At 36.0% G+C, this 25,675-nt stretch overlaps 1 protein-coding gene across 1 annotated transcript; it reads right to left on the reverse strand.

The window, feature by feature from the left end:
• Positions 1-2,249: 2,249 nt before the first annotated feature.
• SDCCAG8 (serologically defined colon cancer antigen 8) lies at positions 2,250-15,066 on the reverse strand (the record flags this gene model as incomplete). Its single annotated transcript, XM_010016406.1, has 9 exons — positions 2,250-2,408; positions 5,407-5,545; positions 7,709-7,897; positions 9,705-9,769; positions 10,667-10,807; positions 11,088-11,213; positions 11,623-11,736; positions 14,696-14,778; positions 14,887-15,066. Coding segments are annotated over 9 exons (1,196 nt in total), but the record flags the coding sequence as incomplete, so codon positions are not given.
• Between the last annotated feature and the right edge of the window lie 10,609 nt (positions 15,067-25,675).

A 25,675-nucleotide genomic window follows, 5' to 3' on the forward strand; every position in this document is an offset into this window, starting at 1 on the left:
TAAATATATATAATATAATTTTAAAATAGAACAGAATAGAGCTAAATTATTTTAACAACAGGTTCATTATTTTGAATTAACTTATCACACAGCAGTTTATTTGAAACTTCTCATCAACTGGACTAGTCTCCAGGACTTGTTAGAATGGACAAAGTGTCAGAAGCAGCTGGTTGCATTAGTCTTGCAGCTGTAAAAGTACTATTTAATACCTTCTTATCCATCCCTATGTAGATGGATTTAAACCGAATCATGTGCCCCTGGCTAAAGAAAACTGTCATTGCAATCACAAATCTTAATTTAATTTTCAAGTTCAGAAAGCATTTCAGCACTATAGATCAAAGCATGATGTACAAAATCCATAATAATTGTATGCTAAAAATTCTAAGGTAATCCAGGTCAAATTCTGCTGAATGGTAAAAAGATGTATCAATAAACCAGACAGTGATCCTTCAGCCACTTACCCCTGAAATTCATTAATCTAAGTGGAAATGATGGTGTCTGACAGTTCTAGGTTAACTTAAAGGAATTCAAAGCCAAACCTAGAGGTTTATATATTCCTAACTATCTTTCACTCATTATACATTCACCTGATTTATGTATCATACCTTTTCTCCCCTCTAAACAAACCACTTCATGAAGTAAACAATAAAATATTGACAGGAAGGTTGACCTGATGCACAGTATACCATTTCTACCATCTCATAATCCTGAAACAAAAAAGTATTAATCATACATAGGCATAAATCATGCATATAAATCATAGTTTTCTACAAAGTCATCCCATATCTTTAATTTCCAATCATCACATCATAGTGTCACTATATGTTGTTTAATATCTATATAGGATTTAAAAGAAAGACTGCAACTGCTCGAAGTGGGAATCGGTTCCAGTAAAACACATCTCTGCGTGATGAAAAACAAAGTAATGTGATGACATGAAGTGAATTATTCTACCAAGAAATGGTAAGAAATGCTTGCCTATAGGCTGGTTTTGGAGTGCATACTCTGTTCTAAAGCAGATCTGTAACTAAACAACTAAGTGCATAAGAAGGATAACTTCCAATAGATAGCAAGGACTCACACAGGGAATTGCTTAATAATGTCTCACTGTCTCCAGTGTAAGGTTATTTTTTTTTTATTTCTGTTTCCCTGGCTACAGGTTTCTGATGACCACTTACAACAGCTCGCTTTCTTAAATATCCCTTAGCCACTATCACTGTACTTAATTCCTGTTTTAATACCTGGAACTGGAGCCAAAGGCTTTGACTTCCTGTAGCAGCTTCAAAACATTATTCTACCATCTTATAATACCAGAAATACAACTATATCACCTTGGTTTCCTGTTCATTTAAGTAGCTTTCTGGCCATTTCACAAGCAACAACACTGCTAAAGAACCTCCCCTTTTTTAAACACTTAAATAGCTTACCCTGTTCAGCCTGTGCTCTCTTGACTTTATAATAAACTGTATCGCTTATTTCTAAAAAAAGCCCTAAAATATGGAAAAAGCCTACATTGAGAAGAGAAATTCATTATATTGTTTCCAAACCTCCACCAGAAAACGACTGAAGAGGCTGCACATCAAACAAGCATGAAACCCACTTATTCATGAAGCCTTTCTATCTTTTCTTCCCATTTCTTTCTCCAGTTACCTTAGAAGTGCATCCTGTTAGCATGAGGTTTCCCTTATAATGAAACAGATTCTGCCTCAGAGATTTTATAAACATCAGTAAAAGTGATAAAAGAGATTCCAGCACATTTCTGCAGGTGGTCAAATTAAGGATATGGTAAGATTACTCTGAAAAATGCCATATTAGAATGCAATTATAACATATATTACATTATACTGTAACAATGTATATGTATATGTAAGCTCAAAGTAGCAAAGAATCCTAAATGTGGCATGTGCTAACTTCTGAACACTTGACTTGGCAACCTAAATAATCTTTATAAGAAGATAAGTACAAACCTTGCATCATGTATTACTTAACCCTACTTTGACAAAGTGCATTAGAAAATACACAAACTAAAATAAAGTGTACAACATCAACAATTTACTATGTACCTAGCGACATAGCATAAAATCCAGTTGTTCAAACTCATAGGATCACTTATCTACCTCTGCTTTAAAGCAATAATGGAAGTGATTTACTGAGGTCTCAAAATTAAAACTGAAACAAAATGAAAGACAAGCAAACAGAAAGTTTGAGGACAATACGCTCGTAATACACAACTGGAAATAAAAACCAACTCATACCATTGCTGTCAAGTCTTCCTTTTCCTTCTTCATTTCTTCCCGCAGTGCCTCTTTTTCATCGGTCATCTTATTTAGCTGGGCAGCTAATTCCTTTTCAAGACGATTCTTCTGCCGTTCCATCTCACTTTTCAGCTGCTCACACTGGACAACAGCCTAGAAAAAAACCCTATTTTTTAGATGGAAGAATCCTAAAATTTCTAAACAAACAGTATGTATCTAATGCCTTAAGAGAAACCAATTTGCTGTTAGAAATGATGCAGTTTGGTTTTTTACATAGTTATTATGATGCTTATCCATACCCTACTATGTTAACATCCAGAATGGGACTAACAAATTGAAAACAGATGTATGTGTTTGTATGTATATACATTCCCTACTGTAATTTAGAAGTCTAATTTATTTTAGCAGCCATGGCAAAGATGGAAGCATTTTCCAAGGCATATTTTCCAAATAAGTAGCTGTTCTTCCAAAACTAAGATGAATATCTGGCTTGCATTTAAAATTCCTGATTTTTACATCACTAGAATCAGCCTCCAATATTTGACTCCTTGCAAACACTGTGGTTACTGCATAACTGCATTCGTTACTGAATAACTGCATAGATGAAGGAAATTAAACAAGTAATGTATGCACTTCACTTGTTCTCCCGCTAAAGTCAATTACTAAGTGCAGAAGGCTAAGAAGAAACCTGGAAAAAGTAAGTAAAGACACAAAGAAACAATTTCTATTTTAGTTTAGTTTCAGGTTTGTCAAATAAAGAAGATTAATTCTACTAAAAACTCACAAATGTCCTGCTTAATTTGAAGTGCTAAAACATAGGTAATCGATGTGTTTTCTATCAAAATAGAAAAAATATAAGTTTATATGCAAGAAGCACAGTAGACACTATCTTCTAAAAAAGCTACAGAAAAAACCCACCCCTGAACAATAATTTATGCCTATGTATCCCTGCCAAAGGGATAGCAGTTGAGTATTATGTCAGTTTAAATCAGAAATGCACTACTCCATTAAAACTAAATTGAAGTATTCAAAGCACCCTTAAGGCAGCTTGCTAGTGCACGAGTAAACTAGATTTCATTTAATCACTCCACTGATATTCAGCATATTCTATTTCAAGGAAGCTAAAGTAATCTCCTTCTAGGAATCCTACCTTACTACCCTTTATTTTCAAAATAGTCTTTTTAAACTGCTTATTTCTCTTTTACTCAAAGCAAAACTCCTATATGCAATTTCCTCTGTGTTGGGCTGTTCATGAGGGAAGCAAATTAAACCATAATTTTTAAAGAATGCTCTAACAGTCTCCATCAGATTTATGTCAATTCTGTGGGATCCTCCTCAGGGTCTCTTTCCTATCCCTCACCAAGGTAGTCTTGTTTTGTCTACATAATGAACAGTTGAGAAAGTTACTCTTCCATTTATACTGAAAATACATTCCTGGATTTGCTTTAACTATGGAAGTTTACCTTTACCAGATCTCCTCCTTGCTCTACAAAATAGGCAAGAGGCCACAAACCAGAGACATCCATAAGACAAGAAAAAATGGTGGTTTCAAGTGATAAGCACCTGAGGTTAGACTGTCAACAGGGTGATGAAACTGCAATTATAGCATTTGGAAGCCCAATATGTTAACTCTTCACTTTTTCTTATGTGGCCTGTTCTATTGAATTCCATGATAATAACAAAGAAAGAGACTTAAGAGTAGAATAGGACTTACCAAGAGCAATACCATTACATGTAAAAAAAAAAATCTAAATTAATGCAGCATAAGTTAGAGATTACTTCCTGTTCCTTTATTTTACAACAGTTTTTGAACATGGGAAATCACACTACTATTCATTCTCATATAAGAACAGCAGTCCACATTTCCTTTCTGCAGTGAAGAGAGTGGCCAGTAGAGACCCTACAGAGCTGTTTTCTTTATGTAGCAGAAGTAGTATAGGTAGAAACAGCCATTTTATTAAAGGTTCTACTAACTCATCTTACTAAGCTTTATTCTTAGGCCATATCTCAAACATGAGCTAAACTGAGAAAGAGTTTATAGGTAATTTTTTTTAATTATTAAAATAAAGATTTCCTACACCAAATGAAAAAACAGGAAGATCAGATAATTTCACTTTATTACACAGAAAAGGAAAGTATTTTGTGCAGTTTTCAATAGCAGTAAGTGAATAACATTTCTACTGAACAACTGTAGAACCCACCCTACGAAAGTTAACAAATAAGCAATTTAAAAACTTAACCTTTCAGGAACAGAATGTTACAGGTGAACAGTGGGCTCAGAAGGATTCTTTCTCTCTTCAATAAAAAACAAGGAGCTGTAATATTCTGAAGTTAAATTTAAAAAGCATATAAACTTTCCAAATTTCATTGTTTCCCTCCACCCTTTAACTTTATAGTTAAAGACCCTACACACACAGTCTTGCAGCATTGGATAAATAATACCAATTTGATCAATAGAACAAGTATATAAACCTTGCCCACTATTAAAACCAACAGCATTTCATTTTAAACAAACAAAACCAAACAAAAAATAACTCTCTCAATTCCTTAGTAATTCACTAATAATACAGTAGATGTCACTAAATATCAGGAAAATAATTTAGGTCAAGATTAGTTGATCATATAAAGTAACTAGGACTAACACAAGCATAAAATCAAAACTGGTTTTATCGTTATTATTTGCATAGCACCAAAAGTTTCCTGCAGGTAGCATCAGACAGGAATTCTCATCTTCAAAGAGTTCTGTCAGCTAATCAGTTCTTGCACTACACTCATTGATGCAAAAGAGTTGTTTGTAAGCATTAAGTACTCTTTCCAGTGTAGCTCAGAAATTTGATACGAGAATTATCTTCCTACGTGACATGAATGCCTCTGAAAATTCTGCCATTCAATTTCTATCACCTAGTAGCAAAAATAGGTCAGAACTTAAATGATGGCCTAAGAATGCAACACAGCCTTAATGAGAATTTAAGAACTCAGAGTTCATGTTGTAGCTCAGAAATGGTCAAATCGTGCAATCCTTTTAAATCTAATACATCATATCAACATGCGACAAAGGTCTTATATATGTATTCGCTCATTAGCATGAAAACTGATCAATATTTGTGGTAGATCTAAATACTGAAAAGCTCTCATTTCTTGATGAATTTACCTTTGTTTTCACTAAATTGGCCTCTTCTGCCATTTGCACAGCATACTTAACTTGCTCACAAGCATTAGATTCTCTTTGCTGCATCTCTTTCATGTTTTGCCTCAATGAAACAAACGCATCCATCAAGTCATCTCTTTCTCTGCATATAAAGAAAAAACAGATATTTCTTCTATATCTTTTCTCAAGAGAAAAAAAACCTAACAGGTATATCAAATATAAAATGTTAACAGGGAAAAGACATAAGGGTGGTAAAGCCAGCATGTATTAAAAGTGAAAGATAGCATACTGCTACCTAGGCAGTATTAAAAATATGTTTTGCTTGTTGATCAGTCCTTCACTTAAGGAGGGTGGACTATTAGTAAAACTGACAGTAATGACAGCAGAGCTCAAGTCATATGTTTCAGCTGAGCAACATTCCGTTTGCATTACAAAATGGAGATCCATGCTAAAACCGACCACCAAAACCAAACAAACACCAAAACCAAAACAAAGGCATGTTTCTGAAAAAATAGATGGGAGCAATATGTTATTATTTAATTCCTAATTAAATGTCAAATGGTGAGAAAAAAAAGGAAGGGCTAGGTTCAAAAAGTAATTCAGATCACTAAGCATATCAAATGAAAACAAATAAATAGCCCTTTGCTGCAAACTGGAAATTAAACAGTAAGACTTCTGGATTCTACAACCCCTCTGAACCTTTGTTCACTAAGAAATTTAGAACTAGAGCAAATGGTGAAGCACAGTCAGTAAAACCGTAATAATTAACTTCACCTTTTCATTATTTTCGTATGTTGAAAGCTTTTAAATTAAAAGTATAATTGTCTGTGGTTTAGGTGCAAGTAGAGATTCTGGCTGCAAGCTGTTGTGTTGGTTTTGGGTTTTTTTTTTTTCACGTTCTGTACAAAAACAACACAGTTGGATTTGCTAGAGAACTGTCACATTTTGAAATTTCATTTCAGTATTTTAACAGAATTCTTTTGAAAATCCCTACCGAAACACTTTTTTTATTAATAAACTTCATCACCGGAAGATGTAGCTTTCAGATTTTATTAAATCTCAGACTGAAATAATGGTTTAAGCAAGATAAATAGGATAGCTCAAATACTTTATTTCAAACTACACTATAATACAAGATGACAAGAATGTACTGATGTGTTCATATTTTCCAGTGTCTATGACAAATACTTTTCTTACAAAAGTAGATTTTGAAACATGACTTTTCAGCAACAGAGAGCTTTCCCAGAAAAATCTTGAACCTGACAACAGAAAAACACATAAATCCTGGCAACAGCCATCTAATGCTTACAGATAATATCCATTTGACAGACAATATGTACTACATCCCTTCAGTTTTTTTGCTTCTAATTGACCCACCACCTCATCTCCAGCAAGCTCATTCTAAAGCTTTAGGAACCCTAAGAAGCTTCTGATAGCTGACAGTAAATAGATGTCTGTTTAAGAAACTCTGAGGAAGCTGCAGGATCCTACCATTAGTACTAGCAAGCAGAAATTGAGAGATGTTTTGAAGATGATTTACCAGTAGAATTTCTGAAGAAAAAACACATCTTAATGCTGTTGGGGTTTCTGAATTTTATATACACATATATACACACACACACACATATATATATTTTCAGGCTATACAACCTTTTTTATAAATCATTTAGATAAAAACTACAAATAAAATAAGGCTGCAGCAAATAATTTTATTTATTTTCATCCAAAGGAACTTCCTATTTCTTATTTCCCCTTTCTTATTGTATTTAGGTAGGAACAATGCATCCTATCCAAAAACCTGTCCTAGTAAGCAAATTCGGGGAGGGGGAGGGGATAAGAAAAATTAAACTGCTTATGTATCCTAAAAGTTCCCCAAATGTAAGAATAAGAAGAAAAACGTTCAACTACAGAAAGATAAGGAACTTTTGCAGGAAATAATCAATCAAAATGCACAGACTTCCATAATATTTGTTATGACACAGTGAAAGGTTTATTTCCTACAAAAACACGGGAAACAGACTATCAACAGTCTGATTATCTAGACAGTCCAAGGTATCATAATTACAGTATAATGACTAACACTCTTTTCCAGTTGAAATAAGTATCAAAACTACCAAGGACTGCAAAGTGGTTGGGACCCACACTCATATTCAGCCACTGATTTTAGCATGATAACTTCAACTTGGGAGTCCATTGTTGCATAAGTGCACATCTCTCTATGAATCCAACAAAACATATAGAGAGCTAGGGTTTAATGAAAGCAACTGTACTTTCAATAAGAAAGTAAATACCCCCCTAAACCTACTTTGTTACCCTCTCAATGGTCTGGATGTGAATATTAGAATGAGTGTCTGCAAGAACTGCTTCGTGTTGTGCACATTTCAGACACAGACCACCAATCCAGTTAGGATTTGTGGCTGAAACAAGTGACTGCTGATGTTTCAGCCTTCCTTCCAAATCTTTGCATGTCTTCTGAGATTCTGAAAGGTCTTTTCTAGAAAGAAGACATAAAAAATATTATTTGTGCAATCAAACATTTCTGCAAGTTATAAGTAAAATACAATTACAGATGTTACCTAAAAAGAACTGTAAAAATCCCTCTAATGAACATTATTTTACACCTTTCAGTAGGAAGAGGAAGACTTTAACAGAGAAATAATAGTTCAACTGCCCAATCAAAATTGTTAATAGACAAAATTATATTAATTTGTTCCTTCCTTCTGTAGTATCAGAAAATAGTCAAGTTACACAGAAAGTTACTAGATTAAAAACTTGTAAGCTTACACATTGTCTGAACAGAGTAATAGATTCATTAGCAAGAAACACTATCAGCTGTGTAAATATTTCAGGACCCTATCTAATATTTGTTTTGTTGTTCTTACTAATAATATCACTAACTTCCTATTTCTTCTATACTCTCAAATTAACTGTAAAGTTAGAATATTAAGTAAAGTAAGAACCCACTATGCTCCCTAGGCAAAATCCAGATGTACTCAACACATACGCTATGATCCAGTGATACACACAAACTTCAGCTCAACCACATCACAAAACCAGGGTAATTTTTTTATGTCTCCTAATTTTTTACCACGTGCTCTGAAGAATTTTCTCCAGAATTTCCAAGCATCTGTCAGACCGAGGAGAGCGCAAGCGATAGGAATGCTGACATCAGGAAGTACCAGACAAACGCACACTGTGCACATATAGATCAATTTGACAAATTTGCAATGAATCCAAAGCTTTTGGTTTGTTATGCAGGCCATCTGGGCAGCATACACATAGTAAGTCTGACACATTCTGGTTGCATTGGATTTACTGTGCACATGATATATACACTGCATGCATGCTTATTTCCATCTGGGAAATCTTCTGTGCACTTTTTCCAATTTTAGTAGTTGGTCTATTAAATATAAACCACTATAACCTGAACAGAATTTGCTCTGTACATCCTCATACAGTCATGGTACAACAGAGCTATTGTTGGGAAATCTGGACAGAAACCAGCGGGTTCTACTTAAATTCATGCTTAAAATTAAAACCAAGGATAGTCCAACTGAAAGCAATATAATTTCTCAATTTAATTAAAATTTAAGCAAATAACTCAAGTGCTTTGCAGAACTTATGAGTTCAAAAGATCATGCCCCTTAGGAAAAATCAAGAGGCTAAATAATGTAGTTGTGGCAATTTTCAGGCTATTTTAGCCTCCAATATTTATTTGAGTATATATAATATGTCAAGCCAAATAGGGAAAAAAAAAAAACAAACCCAAATAAATTGGATTCTGCAGCTGAAATTTAAGATTCTGCCTCCATGCTTCAAAACAATGCTTGCCTGCTCAAAAATTATTATGTGGCCTGAACTAGTTTGATGCTTATGATTTCCAGAACTTGCAATATAAAATGCTAGCAGAAGCAAGCTAATTATGGAAGAGTTCACACAAGCTAAAATTTTAACTTCTTTTTCTTTGTCGACCTTAACAAACATGATGTTTCTGCACAGACAAAGGGTAAAAAAGATAAAGACATTCTATAGCAAGTTTTAGTTTCTATAAACACAATATTTCAATTGAATTTATAGATTTTATATATTGCCAACGCTGCTATATAATAGCAGTACATTCAATTTTGCTATGTTTATATTTGAGAAAACTTCATGTAAAACCAGCTTTCAGGGACACTATCAGAAAACACAACATACAGCCAAGCATTCTCTTGCTTAAATTGCAATTAGGAGTGGTTCATGACGTTATGAAGTAATAATTAATTAGCAATAACTTTAAGGAAAAAAAATAAACAGTTCACCTTAGAGACTGTATTTGAGCTTCAAGGATATTGAGTTTTTCTTGATGAAGAAATTTTAGTTTCTCCTTTAGAAAAGATAGGAGGAAAGAAGTGTCTTTTACTTTCTTTATAATATTATCTTTACAAATCAACTTAGACATTAGCCACATTCATTCTTTTCCCCTAAAGGTATAACCTTTTTGAAGCACTAATGTCAGAGAAATCTAAATATTTCACCTTGTAAAAGTCTACGAAATGAACAACCCTCCCATTTTATTTCTATACATCTTGCCAGATCCTCACACAGTAAATTGCTTCAGCTCCAACTGCAGCCCTCTAGAATGATTTACAAAAATTTATAACCTTGTCCTGAGTTTGCTCTTACTTTACCACAAGTAATCAGAAATAAAAGAGGAATTTTGAAGAACTTCAAGTAGACAGGCTATTTATTTACAATACAGTGAGATACCTGGTGAAGAACTAGCTAGATAAATCAACCACACCGATGTTAAATATGATGGTGATAACAAACCAGACAAAGCACCAGAAATTTAGCTATGATGCTTAGGAAAAAAGTCATAATCAATATGATTCTCTTCCTTTAAATATACCAGAAAAAGTAAAAGTGCAATTACTGTAAAAACTAGCTTTTAAACAACTGCAGGTGTTAGGGAACACTGGAGAGGTTTTCAGTTCTTGATGATGCACAAAATGCACAAAACCAACAAAAATATTTTACTGGGAAAAAATAATAAATACATATAATTACCTTGAAGAACTTAAGTATTCTTTAAATTCCACAGTACACACATGAACATGGATAAAAAACATCAGAACTTTCAGTTAACAATGATTTTCCCAAAATACAGCAATACTACCCCATTAATTAAGAGGGGAAAAAAAAGTAATTAAAAAAAAAAATCAAGAATATCTGCAGCAACAACAAAGCACAGAAAGGTTTTGCAAAGAAAGTTAATACCAACCAGTTCTACGTGCCATTTTTCTATTTCTCCAAAAGCTGATGTAGCAAAAGCCTGATCTCTGTTACGTGCTGGTGATGAGGTGACAGGCTGATGCATGCTACACTCATTACCACCCACAGTCCAAGAATTCTCAGTATTTGCCTAAAATAAAATTATTAATGCTTCAGTTATGTAGGGTTGTTTTTTTAAACAAATGTTAATTATATATGTACTGAACCTTAGAATTTTCATTACAGTAGAATATAACAACCAATAAACAACTTCATTAGGTTGGTAACCTACGATAATGATATCCACAGAAATCCATATTTACACACTTTCATTAAATTTTGACTAAATTCAGTTTCTGGATAACCATTTATATAGCCTTCCTTAAAAAGAATCTAGAACTAATTAAAGCAACAGAAAAATAAAAACTTACTGAGGCATCTAGAAGAGTCTGTTCTCTCAACTTACGTTCCACAGTTAAGAATTTCAGTTTCTGATGAAGTTCCTCATTTTCAAGTACAACTACTTGTACTCGATTTTTCATCCCAGACAATTCCTCCTATTGGATACAGGAACTGCATGTAAAAGGCCTCTTGAGACACTATCAACATTTAACTACATCTTGAGACCAAAAGTCTAGACAAGTATTTTCAATTATTTTAACTCGTTTAGAGAAAATATGAATACTCAAGACAGATTTCATATTTTTGTAGCTTGAATTTCCATATAATTTCTTTATTAAAACAAACTTTTTATTTGTGATAGGACATAAAGATGTCTTTAAAGATCTTTAAACAGTACACAGGTGCCAAGACACATCACAAGGCTGAGTATCTACTGAACTGCATTTGGCTCCGTTTTGGTCATCATAACAATCAATCTAGAGATTAAGTGCAAGCTGTTTTTAAAGCAATTCTTCCTATTTAGGGGATCAGGGGTCTAGGGGATAAAATAATGTTGTCTAATACCTTGCAAAACTTCACTTCTGCTTCTAAATGGTTAATGTACTGTGACTGATCATTGATTATAGGAACAAGATCAGAAAGGGCTGGTAAGTCTCCAGTTGCAGCTTCTGGGGGTTTCTGGAGGAAGTGAAGAATAGCACGTGTTACTTTCCAGTTTTCCATTTACTGCAGTAAGATGTTGCTTGCATATAGAATACTATGTATACTTAACAAAAAGTCACCAAGTACTAGATCAAGAAAAATTCTTCAATACAAAAAGTAAGCATGTCACTCCTGTCAAAATGTACAGCTGCTTGATAACGCACATCCATAAAGTGGGATTAAAGCATATCCGCAAACCGATCTGTAAATGAAATTCATACTGCTATTTAAGTGCATCTTCCATTTTTGACAAATGTAAAGGAGGGTTTTCTTCTCTGTGAAATGAATATAAAAATCCCTTGAATTTTAATGAGTTCTGGTGTGCAAAGGCAACTCCTCTGTTTATTAACAATTGCTACAGAAACACAACTATGTCTGCAATTTTAATACCTCCAAAGAAACACAGGAAGGTGTGTAATAGATACTACATTTATCAAAGAACTTGATTATTGGTATTTTAAAAAGACAGTCTAAAAAAACCTTTCTGAAGACCCTATAAACAGGCAACATTTTTGACAGCCTCACAAATAACTAGTTGAAAAAGGTAATACGGGAATCCTTGCCTATTCAATTACAATGAACAACTACATCTCTGTCTTGCCCAGTAAGATTTAAACAGGGATTAGACTTTTTACAAAATGTGAAAACCACAGTTTCTACAGCTTTACAGCCTTTACACCTAAGAATACAGTACAGATAAAGAATGTAAGCAACTATTACTAAAATGCCCTTAAAGTCATAAATCAAATTGTTTCCTGAAAACTACAGCCTCTCTTTGATCCTACAAGATCTGGATATTAGGAAAAATTTCTTCACCAAAAGGGTGATCAGGTATTGGAACAGGTTTCCAAGAGAAGTGGTGGAATCACCATTACTGGAAGCATTCAGAAAACATGCATATGAGGCCCTTAGTGACATGGTTTAGTGGTGGACTATGCTAACATCCCAAATAATTTGGTCCAACTTGTGCATTTCCAGAATGCCTCAAATTTCAAACCTCTAAACAGCAGAATCAGAGACTCTCCTAGTGGTAGTCTTAAATCTGCTGCCCTGTAAACTGGCAAGAAACAATGGAAATCAGCACAGGAACTCCAGCTCCAACAAATGTCAGGAACCCAGGCTAGATGCAGTTCAGTTAGCAAAGACTCAGCTTGTAGAACTGCAGTTGTTGTATAAAGCAATCTTACTGGGCCTTGACCTCAGGTGATGAGGTAGAGAGCAAAAGGAAAATTTCTGCCCAATAACCTAGGTGTAATCAAAGAAAAAAAACATACTCATTTGATGTCTATTGCAATTTTTATCAACAAGCAAGAGAAAGGAATTTTAAGACAATATTATTTATACATGTGAAATATCATGAAGTTTATTAAACAGTATACTTCATGTGAAATATTTTATTTAGCTATAGACACATGACTGCATGTGTCCTGACTACTATTCAGTAGTTATCAGGTATTTCATCGTAATTCAAAACAAAAGGTTAAAGTTACTCATAGTCTGAGTTTGCTTTCCTTGACCTCTGGGGAAACTGATTCTTCTTATACAGAAAGCATTTCTGCAGAGTCCAGCAAACCACCAGTCAAGCTTGTGTTTTATAAGGGTTTGGGTTTTTTTTCTGATGTATGCATACTTTTGTACTTCTACATTTTTTGAGCTTTACACTTGGTCTGTCTTCAGAACACTTTCACATCCTGGTTAGCAAGCAGATGAAGGACAGCTAAAAAGGAGACTAAGGCCACCACTTCACAGAATCCCTCTCACTGGAAACTTCAAAAGAAAGAAATGGGACAATGCCCTATGAAAACAGTAAATTCCCATCTTTTCTCAGTTTATTTCTCCATCCTTTAATCCACTCCATGAAAGCACTATCACATGTTTCTGAGAAAAAGTATCCCATTTTCTGAATTTTTCCACTCTACTAAAATTTCCTCAATATCAGTAGAAACCTTTGACAAAGACGGATTAAAAGATGTTTTTCCTCCTAAATAAAAACTGATACTGATTCATGTCATGTCAAGATCAACCAATGATGCGCCATTCCCTTGAGCTACGAAACACTAATTCCATCCTGCACCATTGCGAGCCAAAAGTACCTGGCAGGACAACCAGTTTAAACTCATGGATTTTAGAACACTTAGAAAAGTCGAACTTTAAATAAAATTTCTGAATGCCAGAACAGTAGAGCTAGGCTCATTACACAGGTTCAAGGCAACACAGCAGGAACAGCAGCTTTAGATTATTCTGCTGCTACCTCAACTTTGACAGCAAAGAGCTGCTTGTCTTGCTTAGTATAAACCAAAAATAGTCAGTGGAGGCCACAAAAAGAATAATGCCTTTGAATTATTTTCCTATAAGGATACTAGTATCTAGCAGTCGCTCAGGAACTGAACTGTGCATTGCACATACTTTGGTGCAGTTCTCCTGCAAGAAGGCTAAACCCAAGAAGACCATGTAAGGGTGTAAACTAACTTTGATACAGACCACTGCATTTTAGCAGAGAGCTACAAAACCTGTTCTCACATGAACATCCCTAATCCTCTAAAGAAAAAGCATAGTTACAACTATGAAGCTACATATAGCACAGTCAAGGGAAGACAGATGCTGCTTCTACAGAAATTTGTAGTCAATCCCAACTGTTACCCAAAGGAAAAAAAAAAAAAAAAAGAACTCTTGATGGAAAAATATGAGAAAATATGAGAAAGCTGAAAGCAATGCGGACTGTGACCCACACAGCATAGTCAACAAAAGAGGAAAAAAGCCCAAATCCTGCATTATAGATTCCGTTTTTTTCCCCACTACGGTCATAAGCATGCCAAGTTCTGGCCATAGCCTCAGGAATCTCCTGTGCATTTTTTTTTTTCTGGATACCAGAAAACTGATCTCATAATGCATGCCATTCATTTAAACAACACAAAAGAAATAAGAATAAACATACACAGAACGACCTCTTCCTCCCTGATGGAGAGACTTCACTTTCCATTCTTTCTTGATGTTGCAATAAAATTTTAAGTTGATTAACTAGGAAGAGATAAAAAACATTATAACAAAAATATTTACTTTTTTTCCCATTGAAATTAGTATAATTTCTGACTATTTTTAAACTATTTGCTTTCACAGTAATCTTACCAGCGTGACTGTGCTGCAGTTGCTGCCAGGCTGCATTCCCACTACCATCATTACTCGTGTCCACATCATCACTGCCCTTGTTCACAGAGGACTGGTCAAATCCAGCTTCACCTTCACCCTTTCCAAACTGTCTGTCCTCCAAGGCATATTTCAGTTGATGGATGCTTTCACTAGCATGATCTGAAAAAAAGCCCCAAACACATCATTAGCCACAATAAACAACATAAAAGAGAGCATTTACTGACATTTTAAATTTGCCAAAAGATGAGAACTAAAAGCATTCAGCATCTGTCTAGCTTGACTACTTGATCTGAACTAAGCTACTGGAAGCAACTACCTAATGCAAACAGCCAAAACAACTACTGTATGTCACAACTAGTAGAAGGAATATTTACAACATTTTCAAAGAAGCAGCTATAAATAGCATCTTAGCCTGTCAGTACATTGGGACTCTGCAGCAGCACAAGCAATAATACACTTGACCCTGAAAAATTTCCTAGGGTATGCAGCTTTGATACTTTTCAATGAACCTAAAGCTCATGGACTAGGCACCAAGAAAAAAAATTTTGAATCCTAATGATGCCACCACACATGAAAAAGTAATGCATAGCACAGCTAAAAAGAAAAATAAAAAATCTAAGTAAATGAAGTAAAAACTCAGCAAACCAAGCCAACATAAACCAGTGATTAGATAAAGACCAATGACTTCTGAGCAAGTGTGAAAAACAAACAACAACACTGACCATTCTGGAAAAAAACAAAACAAAAAAAAAATTATTTCCAGATAAATACTAATATTTTTATGTGCCCTTTAAGAACTAGCTTACTAGAGTGTGACACAATAATGATCTTTTCTTATTTTCAATATAGTTTTTCTTATATACCTTCTGGTTTTTATTTTTTTATTTGATTCAGCTGACTTCATAAAAATAAAAAACTTTCCAATCATAAATGCCCTATCACTCTGATACAGCTGAACATTTCCAATATGCCAGAAAAGAAACCTGAGAGATTTACAGCTGAGAGATTACAACTGGATTGGGAATCAGAAAATACAGGCTTGGTTTTAGATTATGATACTTCCAAGTTCACACCAGGCAACTCACTTCTTACTTCTTTCTTTCAACTGCCTATGTACAAAGGGAAATGAGTATTTAATTTCTCTTCCCTTTAAGCAGTATATATACTAACTAGAAAAGACAGTAGTAACCTAAGTAGTATGACTTTATATAATGTTCAGCAAAGCAGGATCTCTAGATTCTACTGTAGTACCAAGGGAACTCAGAAAATGACCCATATGTCATTCACAGAGCGTACATGCTCAGTAAGACAGTTGTCCATCATGATAAACAGCCACTTTATCAGGAATATAAGAAGACATTTTTCCAAATAATACCACAGACATTTGTGACTACCAGTCAAAATTACCCTGAATCAGAAAAGTTTCTTTAATAGTTAACAGTTACTAATAACTGAAAACAAAACGAAACCATACACTTTTTAAACCTTATTTCACTTTCAGAAATATAAAACCATAGCTATTTTCTTCATTTAGCCCTGAATTTTTTTTTTGAGGGTTATTCTCACCTAGGACTACTGCACATGAAACATTTAGGTTATAAACACCAACAGAATAGGAATTTCATTCTTGCAAGGCAAAGCTTTTAAGATAACATCTTTTATTGGAGCAACAGCTACAACTAGAAAACCGGTAAGCTTTCTAGCACATGTTCTTCATTCGTTTTTATATGGCTGTAACCTTTAAATTGGTGGATGCATAAATAAATAAATATTTGAAAATAACTTTTTCTCATAGAAAAAAAAAAAGCAGCTTAAAAAGTAATCACAGTTAAGCGTTTGCTTAATAGTTCCTTTCTTTCAAATGTAAAGGTAAAGGTGAACAGTAGTTTAAGTCTGAGACCAAAAGCTGTGTGCAACAAAATAAGACTGTGTCCTTTCCAAAAAATATACAAATTGCTGAGAACAGTGAAAAAGTACAGAATCTTACAAAAGGCTTGTAGTTCTATGAAAAACAAACAATGTAAATAATGTGATAACTTGTTAAACCTTGCAAAACTTGCTTAGCCTTGTGAAACTTGCCTATCTTATGTGAAGCCAAAGAAAAAAGGAGGAGGGACTTTGCGGATGGGGAAAATATAAAATAGGCAGGTACTTAAATTAAATTGAGTGTCTGGTGGGGATGTCCCTTTATTCAAATAAAGCTTTAAACCTCAGCCTCACAAGCTACTCTATTATCAAAACCAGGTTTTCCTGACAAGCTAGATACATATTTTTGCCTTCACTTTATTTACCTTTTTCAAGTTCACATCATCTTGACTGATGTTGGGAAATTGATCGCCCCCATGCCCCCCAAATGGTTTTCACAGTCCTTTTCCATCTTTTTCTCTGCTTGGTTGTAAATTACAAATAGCTTATAAAATATAAATATTCCCCCAAAAAGCATTATATTTAATAACATGGTCCTCAGACCAGTACGCCAGCCACCACTCACTTTTTAGCAGTGTTAGTTTTTAATAATGACCTGACCCACTTCGACCTGCTCATCTTCTCTCAGCACCTATTTTCAAGACCAGTTATCTCATGACTCACACCACCTCTTTTGATTTTTGGATACTCCATCCTTTAACGAAGTCAATGTAGACGAAGACATAAAAAGCACATTAAAAGTAGTTATAATTTATTATAGTAAACTAAATACAATTCACAATGCAATGACTTAAAAAAAAATAAAAAAGAGGGGGGTTAGGTCAAGTAATTCTCTATTGGCATACTTAAACTATTCATCCATTCTTGAGCATTCCAGGATGCTACAAGGGTGGGAGAGCTAATTGAGGAATGGTAGAAGTATTTAACTGATGCAATGGGTTGAATATTTATCAAACTATGTTGCAATCAGTGGTTGTCAAGAAGTGTTCAATGCCAGTTAAGTTATTACAGGGTGTCTCATTTGATAGCAGTAAAATGCCTTCATTTCACCATTCACTGTAGATCTGTCAGATAACCCCAAAGTATCGATATTTGCTCCATAGCCAGCGAAAACCAAACCAATACAAACTAGAACCAAAAGTCCTATATAAAGTTTTACCCAGATCTCCTCTCTCTCTGTGATATTACAGCTTCTGAACAACAAGCTACTACTTTATCTTAAAAGATAATGTAGATCATGTTATGCTCTGTCCTTTTCTTCCATAAATTTACTGGGCAGTACTAGTGAAACACATTAAAATCATTACCAGTGGCACACAGATGTTTACTTTTTCTGACTATACTGTCCTGCCTCTGGAATAATGTTTCCACGTTTTCGAAAGCTTGCTGATTTCCTAATTATGGAAGACACTGCCACAAGCAAAACAGTTACCACTGGGTTTGGAGTTTCCAATGGTCTTTCTTTACATTCACTGGACACCAAAAAGCTAACATTTACTTCACTAACAGTTGAACTAGGCATGTAAAAGGGAATAAGCACATTATAACATTTTTTTTCTCCTAAAAAAGGGACATAATTTGGGGCACTGGGATAAAAGAAGACTCATTACCAACTGGAAAGTTTACATTTACTTCTGCCAATGTAAAAAAAATCTTTTTAAATATGAAAGAAGTAGAAAGAATCTCTGTGGATGCAAAATATTGGACGCCAAAGAACCTTTGCTTAAAGACAACGTGCTAATTTTGTAGTGAATTTAGAAGTCATAAATTTTTAAGTGCTCATACATTCTACCTGGCTTTTTCACTTAGGCTGTTCCTGTAATAGTACATTTTACTGGGCCTCAGCAAAAACATATTGCAGCAAATGGCTCGCTGCAGTATGTGATTTGCATATCTAAGATTCAATCAGAATTTTTCTTTTCTACATTTTATTTCTGTAGTTGATAAAACATCATTGATGTGTTATTTCCTATAGGAACAGCTAAGCGTAAAAATGAAATTGGCCTTATTTGGATTAAAACTTCAAAAAAAAAGTTTACTGTAAAGCTCTTTGGGTTTCAGTTTAAAAGGATCTGAGATTATTTTGAAAAATAGCAAGCTAACAACACCACCAGATGGATCAAACTCGATACATAAAAAAAATAAAAATAAAAATAAAAATAAAAAAATAGCAATGGCTTCACAAAAATGCTGTCAAGTTGTCAACTACCACATATAAATCACAGGCAGTACTTGCCACAAGGGATAGTCAGATGACTTACCTAATGCCTTTGCAATGACATAGCTGACCAAACACCTAATAGAAACGGATAAATTACTGCTTATTATTTCAGAGACAGAAGCAACCATCAGTCTGAACCCATGATCAAGACCATACCATTCTAGGTACAAAGATATTCCTGCCCCTCAATTAATCTAAACATAAATGCAACTTTGGACTAGATTAAGTTCAGTTAAGCAAAATGCTTTAGACAAAACCAATACAGCTCTGACAAAAACATTAAATAATGTTCAAAAAGCACACGCCATATATTCTACACGCTGAATAAAGACACTCCTTTGGGTACTGACCTCACATCTACCTGGACTTGTGCAAGGCATTTGACACTGTCCTGCAGGACACTCTTGTCTCTAAATTGGAGACATGCATTTGATGGACCATTCAGTGCATAAAGCATTGGCTGGATGATCACACTCAAAGGGTTACAGTCAACAGCTCGATGTTCAAGTGGAGATCAGTGACGAGTGGTGTTCCTCAGGGGTCAATATTGGGACCAATCCTCTCCAACATCTTTGCTCAGAGGAGCTGTGGCTGCCCCATCCCTGGCAGAGTTCAAAGCCAGGTTGGATGGGCCTTTGAGCAACCTTGTCTAGTGAAAGGTGTCCCTGCCTATAGCAGGGAGGTTGAAACCAGATGATCTTTAAGTTACCTTCCATCAAAAACCATTCTATGATTCCTCTGTCCTGAAAGAAGCATTGATTACTCTGGTTATTTTCTGTACTCACTGTAAAATCAAAATCTAAGATTTTGAAGTATATAGTGTATACACTTCATAAACATACTGAAGATATAGGATAGGTAACTTTTTTCCAGAGAAGTATCTTTGTATAAATATAATTGGCAGAAGGTTTCCTTATATGGGAAAATCAGTGCTACTGCTGAACAACATATTTTTTTACATTGGAGACACATCACAGACCCACTGAACTTGTCAAAAAGGAGAAGAATAAAACCAAAAAACGAACAAAAAAAAAAGGCTAGAGTCAGGACACTCTAAAGTAAAATACGACATTAAAGAGGGAAGAGCTGGCTGTATTTTCAAATTAGCAACTAGCTTTGGGGGTAGGGAGAGGAATTAAGAAAACATTGTAAGAACAATTTGCCACTGAAGTGAAAACAGAAAAAACAGAGAAGGCATTGAACCATGTCTGCATTGCCTAAACAAAAGATGTTTTTTCTGACACTGCGCAAGACTGTCTATAAAGAGCACTCCTTTAAATGAAAGCACCAAAGCTACCTCATTCATGAACTTAGAAGTGGCATAAAAAATTCTCGGGGAGTTAATAAAGAGCTTAGCAAAGGAACCAGCCATCCAAAACAACAGAATTGCCCAAAAGACGAAGAAAATTACTCCAGCTGGTAGAAATGTTAAGCAACATAAATTGAAGAAAATAAACTACAACTGTATGAAAAAGTTGCCATAAACATGTCATTTAAAGGTAATGGTCCAGTTCTAATCATGTTTTCAGGAAGATGACTAGAAATTACTGGCTATAAATTCAACAAACAGTTCACTTTCTGACATCCCATGATTCCCAATCAAAAAACAGCCCTAGAAGATTAGCGAAGAAGGAATTACACTGATTCTTCAGGCCTTAAAAAATTAACACTGCAAAATTTATGTGAAACAGTAACTGACAAAACAGACTATTACACCAGTTAGTGAAAACAGAAAGATAAGTCTTGGTTCTGAGCGGTGAGAGCCACCAGGGGAGACTCAAGTCCTTCACAGGACTTGCCCAGGAGCCAGGAGCTCAGCTGATGCGAGCAGCTGATTCATAGGGGACAGAGGCAGATTCAGGTCATTTTCAGCCACTAATGGTCATTTGCCGATGTGGGTAGCTCCAGAAAGGACACGCTTGTGAGGTGGGCCAATGCCAACCTCATGAAGTTCAACCAAGACAAGTGCAAGGTCCTACGTCTGGGTTGGGGCAAGCCCAGGCACAGCTACAGGCTGGGCAGAGAAGAGATTCAGAGCAGCCCTGCGGAGAAGGACTTGGGGGTGTTGGTTGATGACAAGCTTGACATGAGCCAGCAGTGTAAACTTGCAGCCCAGAAAGCCAACCGTACCCTGGGCTGCATCAAAAGAAGCGTGACCAGCAGGTCAAAGGAGGTGATCCTGCCCCTCTACTCTGCTCTTGTGAGACCTCACTTGGAGTATTGTGTACAGTTCTGGTGTCCTCAACATAAGAAAGACATGGAGCTGCTGGAGCAAGTCCAGAGGAGGGCCACGAGGATGATAAGGGGGCTGGAGCACCTCCCGTATGAAGACAGGCTGAGAAAGTTGAGGCTGTTCAGCCTGGAGAAGGCTGTGTGGAGACCTCATAGCAGCCTTCCAGTATCTGAAGGGGGCCTACTAGGATGCTGGAAAGGGACTCTTCATTAGGGACTGTAGCAATAGGACAAGCGGTAACAGGTTTAAACTTAAACAGGGGAAGTTCAGGTTAGCTATAAGGAAGAAGCTCTTTACAGTGAGGGTGGTGAGGCACTGAAATGCGTTGCTCAAGGAAGTTGTGAATGCTCCAACCCTGGCGGTGTTCAAGGCCAGACTGGACAGAGCCTTGGGCGACATAGTTTAGTGCGAGATGTCCCTGCTCATGACAGGAGGGGTGGAACTAGATGATTTTAAGGTCCTTTCCAACCCTAACTATTCTATGACTTAAAGAAAACTTTACTGTCCAAAATAATATCAACTTTGAATTTGCTTCTATTGACACTTTGAAATAATACATCATGCACCTCTTCTGGGGTAGCATTTGACCCAAATAATTTCTGAAAAATACTGAAACTGAGAATTTGCTTGTTAAGTTTATATCATGTTTTCCAATCTTGGAATTTACTTACCATTCTAATATGCACCTATGCTTCTTCATTGGCTGCCAAACACAGGTATGCTGCCATGCTACTAACATACTACATGGCAGTTTTGAAACTGAAAGTATCCTATCAATTACTACCTATGCTACTAGGATTTTACATGTAAACAACACCACAAGGCTGTTCATCAGCCAGACCTCAAAAAGTCCTAATGTGTTTGACACTCAGATGTTTCAAAATTATGAATCCCTTTAATTTGGTTTCTCAGTCTTCATTGTTGCTTTGCATTATATGAGAAATAGGTGGTTTTCAACAGTTTTTACCAAACTATCATCTTTCAGAAGAAACTATTCTCTAGAGCTGCAGCATTCATTGTCATGACTTCCTAAGCCAGCCCTTTCTGCAGAGCATAAAGCATATGCCTAAAGTCTGGAGTACCTCACATGTGAGGGACTCCAAGCACTTCCCAGTTCCTTCTGACAAATTCTCCACCCTTAAATAAATGTTAGGAGAATACTTAGAAACAATTGCCAAATAATAAGCATAAGCCAAAAATTTGCAATTATAAATTACCATTTACAATGTAATTCTTGGCTGCTTCAGTGTCATAGCTAATGTGTAACTGAGCCATATACTCATTTTTCTAGGACAGCTCTGACTTCGCATCTCTCCTGCTTTATTTCTGCAGTCACATAAAGCAGCCACAAAATGCAGCTTTATTTGTACAAGTCTTTTATTTTCATCTGTTGCTCTTAGAGCTTGCATCTTCATTCTCTGAATTATGCAGGACACTGCACTTGGTAATGCAGTGGAATACAGCAGATAACTTTCACATCTTCTTAGGGTGGATTTACAAGATGCTTTTACCAGGCATTGTACCTAACAAGGGTGGTCTTCCTCTCCCTTGTTCCTCCTTTTATACAGACTCTGGCTCAAAAGTAAGCCAGTGCTGTTTGTTTACTAAACAGGCAGAAAATTCAACATAAAAAGTAAGTTAATAGTTCTCTGTTCAAGGAACCAGGTGAATGCTAAAAACAAAGAACCAGGCTCTAAATGGTCTTCTCCAAATATTTGCTGCTGTTGGGAGAAAAAGGGAAAGCAGCAGGAAGCCATCACACTCTGCTCTTGGCACTGGTGTAGTTATAAGGCCCACTGGACATTCACACTATGCCTGCCAGTTTTTAGTTATTAATGTGAATACAACAGCACAGGACTTAGTCTCCTTTACAAAATACTTCTATTCTCTTGAGAATAACTTTTTAGTAGAAATGTTATGATCTCCCAAAGACTTTGAAATGGTGTCAATTCTATGGAAGTTTACACAATAACCTAATAACCCCAACTGTACAAGTACCACCCTCTTAACTCTGTATTACACAGAAAACATAAAAGACTTTCGTCATAACAGGTCCATGCTATTCAGGAAAAGCTCTGTTACAGGACCTTTATTTTTTCATCAGAACTTCCCTGTTGGGCTCTAAGACCAATGTCTTAGGTTTTTTTAGTCCAGCTTTCTGTCCTCCGGCCACTATACTTGCTCCACTGATCACCTGGGCTCCCTATGGACCAGTCTTCTGAGTGATTTATTTCCCTTTACAACAAAGGTCACTGCACCAAAATAATTGATTACTTTTTGAGAACTTATACACCCTTCCATCAAACTGAACAAGACTGTAAAATGATTCTTCTGATCTCCAGATCAGAATAATAACCTGTTGCCACATATCAGCCTGGGTCCATATAACGTTAATTATTACAGGCAGTTTAAGAACGTTGTATTTCAAAACCATCAAATAATACTCAAGGCATGCCACCTGAAATTCCAGAATCCAGATGACAGGAATGATCCAAATTTGGATCTAGTTCTGCAAGAGTTCAAACAGCCCAAACTCACCACTGTATCCAGTGGTGGATGGACGCCCCAGCAGGATGGATATTTGGCACAGCACACTATCTGTGAACTCCAGAATTCAAAGACACGAACACAACTCTGTATGTTGCTAGATGAGGATGAACAGGAGAAACCTGGCTTCTCCACTACCTGCATGACATCATTCAGACTAGCTAGCACTGACTGGCCTCCATTGCCTGAAATGAAAGACAGGTCATCCACTGAGCTATAATGGAGAACATGAATTTATTAAAATTTTCCAGTAACAGCACAGTGTCTTCCCAATCTGCATGAAAACAAGCAAATAAGCCTGAAAAAGTATTTTAGGTAAAGGATAATCACAAACACTCTAAAAAGAAATATCTTGTGAAAGACACCAAATTTTCCACATATGCTGAGCTTGCACTTTTGCCTATACTAGTGTAGCAGAAATGAACAAAACTCCTTAAAGTGTAGCCTTTCTAAATGAAGTTATGCCTCTGTGAGTGACAATACTGCCTTGAAGCAAAGACCTATTGCCATTAGAAGATGTACTAAGCAGCAAATCATGTCTTCAACTGCAGTTTTAAAATCCTAACTTATCACTCCTCCGTTGTCAATAGGAGTCATGGCATAAATCCTTTGCCTCCATGAAAAGTCCAAATCAAATACAGGAAAACTATCCAGCGGTTTTCCATACTCATCCACAGAAAAAGGAAACCTGAGACAGTATTAAGATTATCCATGTCTATGTATGGCAATTCATAGGGGTTTATTAATACTACAGAAGAAGGAAACAGAACCAACTAGATTGGAAAAGACCTTTAAGATCATCAAGTCCAACCTTTACACCAGAATTGCTACGTCCATCACAAAACCATGTCACTAAGAGTCTCATCTACACAGTTTCTGAACACTTCCACGGACGGTGATTCTACCACTTCCCTGGGAAGTCTGTTCCAATGCCTGACTACCCTTTCAGTGAAGAAGTTTTTCCTAGTATCAACTCTAAACCTCTCCTGGCACAGCTTGAGGCTGTTTCCTCTTGTCTTACCACTTATTATTTGGAAGTACCAGCCACATCCTCACTCCATCCTCATTTCAGGTAGTTCTTTGAAAAGTCACTTCCATAGAAGTGACTCTTCAAAGTTCTATCTTCCAGAGCAAATAAAAACCATCCTCAGTGCAAAGAACTGATGCTACTTTGAAAAGGAAATATAAAATACCTGCTAAGAATCAAATATCAAGTAACTACTTCAAATTATTTCCATTTTGCAGTAACATATCCTATATTGCAACTATACATTTAATTCACTAGTGTCACAACATGCGATGTGTGGGTGCTGTGTCCAGAACACAACCTTTTGCATCAACTGGGGTGACATACCCACAGATTATCTACTCCCTTTCTTCAGAATTTGGACACTTAATTTGGCTAGTCAGGGACAATCTGAAGGCTGGTAAAGCCCAGGTGTCATAGCTGAGAAATTGAAGTTCTCTCTCCCAGTCTATATACCACGCTGCTTGGATGAGGCAGCAGATATGAAAACAGGTTATGACATGGGATATAATCTCGTTAAAAGCAATTTGTACCCTCTTCTTTACGACGTCCGTAATCTCAATGACAGGTGTACCCTTACGTGAACCAAAAACCCAGCAAAAGACGCGGTGGTCCTGTCAGAGCCAAGTTAAGATCAGACAGCTACGTGCAATGGCACTAACTGCACCAGTGATCGGGTTCAGGCAGGACAAAACCCAACTTAGTGGTGGACTTAGCAGTCCTGGGGTAAAGGCTGAACTTGATGATCTCACACGTCTTTGCCAACCGCGTTGGTTCCGTGACTCTAACTTCCCTCTTGCCGCCAGCCGCGCCG

The sequence above is a fragment of the Nestor notabilis genome, unplaced genomic scaffold, assembly GCF_000696875.1.
Source record: "Nestor notabilis isolate BGI_N333 unplaced genomic scaffold, ASM69687v1 scaffold13336, whole genome shotgun sequence".
Taxonomy (NCBI): Eukaryota; Metazoa; Chordata; class Aves; order Psittaciformes; family Psittacidae; genus Nestor; species Nestor notabilis.